The sequence below is a fragment of the Podospora anserina genome, chromosome 2 (genome assembly GCF_000226545.1).
Source record: "Podospora anserina S mat+ genomic DNA chromosome 2, supercontig 2".
NCBI classification, from domain to species: domain Eukaryota; kingdom Fungi; phylum Ascomycota; class Sordariomycetes; order Sordariales; family Podosporaceae; genus Podospora; species Podospora anserina.
In genome coordinates, this window is record NW_001914858.1 from 3,139,236 (window position 1) to 3,145,789 (window position 6,554).

A 6,554-nucleotide genomic window follows, 5' to 3' on the forward strand; every position below is an offset into this window, starting at 1 on the left:
ACCCCCCCCTTTTTATAGGGTACCACATTCCCCCCCTTTTTTATTCCCCGCCAAAAGGGCGACAATCAATTCCAAACACAGCAGCAAACCTACCAATCAACCCAACCCAACACACTGCCCGTTTTCTTTGTTCCATTGGTTATGGTAAAAACTCGCTGGCAAAATCGTTCAAACCCATCAGTTGGCCCCCCCTCCCCCTCCCTTGCCACTCCCCCAAGCCCAAATTCTCCGATCCTTGGTAGTGCCGTTTTCTAAGTCGTGGCCTGGTATCCAACGGCGCAGCAGGCACAAACGGCGTGGCACAACACTAGCTGTGCTCTTGATCAACGCTCTCACCCAGTAATCAATCAACCCTCACTCTGTGCATGGCTCGGTAATAAGCCGTGCTACAATCTCGTCCTGTCGGTCTTTTGCCAATACGAAGTCTTTTCGTTTTCTAGAAAGATTTTTTTTTAATATATATATATATAAAAAGAAAAGGCGCAGAAAAGCAAGCCACCTTTTTCCAAATCAGTTTTCTAGTCTCTCCCTCCCCCCGTCATCCCAAAAATCGCGTGTGCTGCTGCATGTCTTGTGCGACCCGCGTAACGTGCAGGCTGCAGCTACGCGGCGCCCGTTGTATATACACGGGCTGTCTTCATGCAAGGTACCGTCTTTTCTAGCCGGCTTACCGCTCGTGCCGCTCGTGTCAAACTTCGTATGTTCTTCCGTTCCCCGAGCTTCATTCGGTGAGAGAAGGGTCCGGTGTACGGTGAGCTGAGAAGCCCCGATGATGACCACCGGCTAGAATATCCAAAGGCAAAAAGGGCCACGCCAACACATTGTACAAAACCACCCCCCGAGAAACCGAAAGGACGCGAGAAAGCCTCCGTTCCTCGCACAAGGTTCTCCCCTCCTCCTCCACCTCCTCCCCCAAAGGCTGTGCATGTGTAAGAGCATAAAACCTGTCTTTGTGATGCAAACAAATAAACACAACACAACACAACAGTCTCCTGTCGTACAACATCATGCAATGTATAAGCAAAGCTAGATAAAAACAGCAGCATCAAAACAGTATCCACAAGTTCAGCTGATGCCAACGCTTTCTTTTTGTCTCGCAACACAAATCATATACCAAAGCCCTTCAGAGCTTAGAGCTCAACCTTCCAATCACTCCCAATGCTCGCACCCACCCTCTTGATAACCGCAAAGCTCGCCCTCCCGGCGGCCTTGTCAGCAGGAGTAAACTCCACCTTTGCCTTCCACGCCCCCTTCCCGCTCTCATCAACAACATCCACCTCGGTCTTCTTCCCCCACACCTTCTCCTCCGCCCCCACGACCACGATCTTGTCCACCCTCACCTCATTGTACTTCTTGAGCCACTCCCCTTGCTTGACGCTCTTGGTATCCCTGCCCTCCTTATCAACCGACGTGATGGTCTTGGCGGCGCCATCGTAAACAAACCTGCGGTTGATGTACTGCCCCTGTTCAAAGTCATACGAGTCGCCGTCATCCACGTACAACTCGCCCTCCGCGTGCTTTCCGTCCTTGGGAATGGTCAACACCAAAGTGTAGTCATCCCACTTCTGGAGCTGCGAAGAGCGGCGGGGAATGTCACGGCGGGGGAAAATATGGCCACCACGCATCAGAAGGGGGAGCTTCTCCAGCGGAGCGGCAACCGTGACCGTCTTCCCGGCCTTGCCAGAGGCAACGACATTGTAAGTAAAGTAATCGTAGTAGACTTCGTTGTCAGGGACGAAGATGTCCTGAGTCTCCTTGTTCTCCTCGGTAACAGGCTTGACGAGAAGGCCGGTGTTGCCGACGAAGAATTGGTTGTCGATGGGGAAACCGGCCTCTTCGTCAGGGTGAGTGTAGTACAGCGGCTTGACGATGGGAGTGCCGTCGACGTGGGCTTGGTGGAAGGCAGTGTACCATGATGGCAAAAGGCTGTAACGAAGGCGGAGGGCACCAGCGATGATGGTGTTGTACGGCTCCCCCATGAGGTAAGGCTCGCGGCGGCGGGCATCAATGTGAGCATGGCCGCGGAAGAAGGGGTAGAAAGCACCGGCCTGGTACCAACGAGTCAAGAGCTGCTTGTCAGGGTTGCCGAAGAAGCCACCGACGTCAGCGCCGGAGAAGGGGAAGCCGGCGATGTTTTGGGACAAAATCATGGGGATGGATTCTTTGAGATGGCCCCACTCGGCAGTGTTGTCACCGGTCCACATGGCACCGATGCGCTGAGAGCCGGCAAAGAAGGCGCGGGTGAGGACAAATGGACGGCGGAGCTCGCCAGGCTTGCGGGTTTTGAGAGCATGGTGTGTGGCGTTGTGGAAGGTCATGCCGTTAAGGTTGTGGACATCACGATGCTCCCAGTTGCCATCATGAAGGTTGTCCTTGGGCATGGTCGTCTCGGGACCGTTAAAGACCGAAGGCTCATTCATGTCGTTCCAAATCCAGGTGTTCTCCATGGAGCCTTTGAACGAGGCATACTTGAAGAGGGTAGCCCACCACTCACGGGCGGCAGGCTTGAAAGCATCAATCCAGTGGGAGCTGCCTGGCCAGCACCAGCCCTCAAAGATGTTGCCATCCTTGTTCTTGACAGCCAAGTCCTTGGACTTGAGCTCGGCAACGACGGGGTAGTTGTCGGTGTTCTTGATATGAGGGTCGATGATAGTGACCAGCTGGCGACCGTGGCTCTCCAACTGCTTGCCCATGCCGATGGGGTCCCTGAAGCTATGCTCATCCCAGGTGAAGTACTTCTTATCATCCGTGTACTCAATATCGAGCCAAATGACATCATAGGGCATCTTGAACTTGTCCATCTTGCGGTCGACATCCTTGACATCCTCGTCCGAGACGTAGTTCCAGCGGCACTGATGGTAACCGAGGGCAAACTCCTGAGGCATGGTGGTGGTGCCGGTGAGCTCGCCATATTTGGCGGTAAGATCCTTGGGGGTAGGGCCAAGGAAAACAAAGACGTCCAGAAGACCACTTTCCGAGAACCAGTGAGTGTGGGTGCTGGTTTTGGAGCCAATACCAAGAGACAGGGGGTTCTTGGAGTCCTTGCCCTTGGTGATATCGACCCAGGTCTCGGCAGCATTGAGCCAGAAAACACCAACGCTGGAGCCCTTGCGGTGGGCCTGCATGAAAGGAATGGAGCCATAAAGCGTCATCGGGCTGTCAAGAATGTACTCGAAAACGTCGGCGTTGTAGAGCCTGTAGGGCTCGCTGTAGCTGCCATCCCCGCCGCGAGTGGTCTTCAGTGACAGAGGGCCGGTGTGAGAAGGAATGCCGTAGACATGCTCGAAGCCCGAGAAGGTGATATCGAGGCCAACACTTTCGGGGCCACGAGGCTTCGAATCGGTGTTGCTGCCAAAGGACTCGTCCCACCAGGTGCTCTCGTCCTCGCCCTTGGGTTCCTCCTCCTCCTCCTTCTTCTCCTCTTCCTTGTCCTCCTGGTTCTGCTCGCCCTCGGGGGTGTCCTTGTTCTCAACCGCTGGCTTCTCAATCTTGGGCCTCCAGTGCTCCACGTTCAGCAGCCCCTGGTCGTTGAACTTGATCTGGCTGACTCCATCGCGCTTAAAATCGATTCCAAAGGGAGCGAACTTGATGACGGCTTCGAAGTTGGAGGTAGGTCCGTACTTGACAGTGAGCTGTGACTTGTCTTCGAAATCCACCTTGGCTTCCTTGTCAAGTGTTAGCCCTCCAACAATAACCCATTTCTCGGCTTCATTGTATCGCTCCTTCCGGGCCTTGCTGTCATGGCGCAGTTCGATCTCGCCCTTTTGCCTCTTCTCTTCATCAATCGTAACTCGGGCGGTGCCGGATTCGAGGAAGGAAACGGTCAATGGAAGCCGGACGGTGTCGCCATTGTCGTTGATAGTCTTCAATACGACAGCTTGGTACTGTCCGTCCTTGAAGGACCCGGATTCGGGAAGGATAGAGTATGGAGACGACCACGAGTTGGTGGAGAGGACGTGGTCAGCAAGCGCTCGGTTTCGCGAGCAGAAGCCCGACTGGGCGCACTTTTTGAAATCATGTTCCTTGACGGCAACTGATACAGAAAGAGGTTAATCACAATGTTCCAGAGAATCTAGATACCCAAGACCACCTCAGTTCCCTACCTGCTGGTGTAATGACGCCGGAAAGTGTAGATATCAGCCCGAGATAAGCTGTCCACCTCCCGGACAGCGGGCCTGAGAGGTGCATGGCAGCGGCTAGCGACGCTCAAGGCGCTGTCGCAAGGCACTCTGGGTGTGCTGGAAAAACAAAGAGCAAACGCGATAAAAAGGAGTGAGATGGCCTTCAAGCCCTCACTTAATGCATCCGGTAATCCTCCGAAATGCAGCAAAAGAAAATATAAAAAAATGCGATGGCTTCTGCCCCAGGTTCAGTGTTGGGATGCTTTGAGTTGGCAACTGCTTCAAAGCTCCCAATCTGGATTGGCCACCTTTCTCCTGAGACAGGGACCGGGCCCCTGCTGGCGCTCCGCCCATAGCCAACCCTGCTGCCAAGTGGCACATTGCCTGGCACCCTGGCCGTACCTAACCCTGAATGATGACTTTAGCCAGCGCTGGTGGACATTCTCGCCATTGGGCTCCAAGATATAGGCTGTACATCGTTGAAGACATCAACAAGCCGGACGTGCTTTATTCTTTTCGTTATTGGAGACTGAACCTCGTCAATAACCATTGCTGTTTCGTTGGCTATCTTCCAGACCACCCCCTATCAATAAGCCACCTTCAAGCATCCCGACGAGAGCTACCTAGTTGCCCGACCGCCTCGAGCTCTCAGAAAGATCGGGTGCCTCTGATTCGACCCGTCATGCCGAGTACAGACACAGCTGTTCCGAGACGACAGCAGCAGCGAGATGGCGGCGGCGGTGGTTGGCTGGCGAGGTGTCGGGGCGTGTTTGGGAACGAGTCTCCTGCATTCTATGTCCTCCTAATGTGGGTCGTTGTGTTAACAGCTGTGGTCTTTTCTGACGGCTTCGACCCCACCTCGTCCCGAGCCTCCTCAGCTCTTCGGGCTCCAGCGGCTTCTGAACAAAATTCCTTTTTTCCCTCTTCCTCCTCTCCTCCCCCACCACTTGTCAATTCTCCAGCAGACTCTCAAGAACCAGCCAAAATGTCCACCGAGCAGACGTAAGTCTTTCCCCCCCAGCTTTTGCCTCTTTCTGAGCACCCATCGCCCTGCTTTTTTCGCCTTGGCTTGCCCCTCGATTACCCCGCCATCCTTGTTCTCTCGTCCTGATTCTACCCCGCCATTTCGCATTCTCATGAACTGACGGTGAAACAGCTTCATTGCTATCAAGCCCGATGGCGTCCAGGTACGCGCGAGCACGGCACAGCTTGTCGACCATGTTTGATACTGATAATCGGTGTAGCGTGGCCTCGTTGGTCCCATCATCTCTCGCTTCGAGAACCGTGGGTACGTGAACTCCACCCCAAGCTTGAAGCTCTCTCCAGCTCTGGCCATCTGCTGACAAACATCACACGCAGCTACAAGCTCGTTGCCCTGAAGCTCGTCACCCCCGGCGAGGAGCACCTCCAGAAGCACTACGAGGACCTCAAGGACAAGCCCTTCTTCCCTGGTCTCATCAAGTGTATGTGACACCCTGCGATGCCTACTGCTGCACCTCCAGCTGCTGACCGCTACCCCTCCAACAGACATGTCCTCCGGCCCCATTGCCGCCATGGTCTGGGAGGGCCGTGACGCCGTCAAGACCGGCCGTGTCCTCCTCGGTGCCACCAACCCCCTTGCCTCCGCTCCTGGCACCATCCGCGGTGACTTCGCCATCGATGTCGGCCGCAACGTCTGCCACGGCTCCGACTCTGTCGAGAACGCCAAGAAGGAGATTGCCCTCTGGTTCAAGCCTGAGGAGCTCAACAGCTACAAGGCTGCTGCCTTTGACTGGGTCTACGAGAAGGCCTAACTAAGCGGTTCGTTTCTGAGATAGAAACTGCTGCTTGCCCGTATCTGCGGCAAGGGCAATTTGACTGGTCCTCTTGATTATATGTAGCACGTTAGAGCTCTGGAAAATAGAGACCGATTTGAGTTGTTCACATGTTTTGCCAATGCTTGTGTCTTGTCTTTGAATTGTTGAGCGTTATCTTTCGAGAATGGTGACAACCAACCCTAACCCTTTGCCTCTGGCGACTTGGTAGCTTTGGGATATCACAAGCTCTCTTTTCCATAACCAGCCTACAAATCGCACTTTCCAACAACCAACCACCGAACCAGGACAGTCAACCTCTCAACTCTAACCCAATTCCCCCTTGGCCGTAACGATGCGCCCCCACCACTTTTCCAATCCCTCCTCCGTCAGCCCCGCCGCCCAATCCAACTCGGAGGAGTCACACGACCTCGAAACAGCAGCACCTTTCCCCCACCTCCACCACCGCAGTCGTCAGCCAAACTCTCCCGCGCAGAAAAGATTCTGTCCAAACTGCCACGCCCCTTGCAAAAATACACCACCTCTTTACGGTCCGCGCCCACTACGCACGTGCTCGCGTTTTTGATACTGCATGAGATTACTGCCATTGTGCCTTTGGTTGGGCTGGTTGGGGTGTTTC

The 6,554-nt window shown here is 54.5% G+C and overlaps 2 protein-coding genes across 2 annotated transcripts; one reads left to right on the top strand and one right to left on the bottom strand.

Moving 5' to 3' along the window:
• Nucleotides 1-1,130: 1,130 nt before the first annotated feature.
• On the bottom strand, nt 1,131-4,188 carry PODANS_2_9010 (uncharacterized protein; the record flags this gene model as incomplete). The annotated part of the gene is made up of 2 exons (XM_001911666.1): nt 1,131-4,033; nt 4,104-4,188. The coding sequence occupies 2 exons, from the start codon at nt 4,186-4,188 to the stop codon at nt 1,131-1,133; spliced, it is 2,988 nt and encodes a 995-aa protein (XP_001911701.1).
• Nucleotides 4,189-5,106: 918 nt separating this feature from the next.
• On the top strand, nt 5,107-5,914 carry PODANS_2_9020 (uncharacterized protein; the record flags this gene model as incomplete). Its single annotated transcript, XM_001911667.1, has 5 exons — nt 5,107-5,124; nt 5,278-5,308; nt 5,366-5,409; nt 5,481-5,583; nt 5,649-5,914. The coding sequence occupies 5 exons, from the start codon at nt 5,107-5,109 to the stop codon at nt 5,912-5,914; spliced, it is 462 nt and encodes a 153-aa protein (XP_001911702.1).
• Between the last annotated feature and the right edge of the window lie 640 nt (nt 5,915-6,554).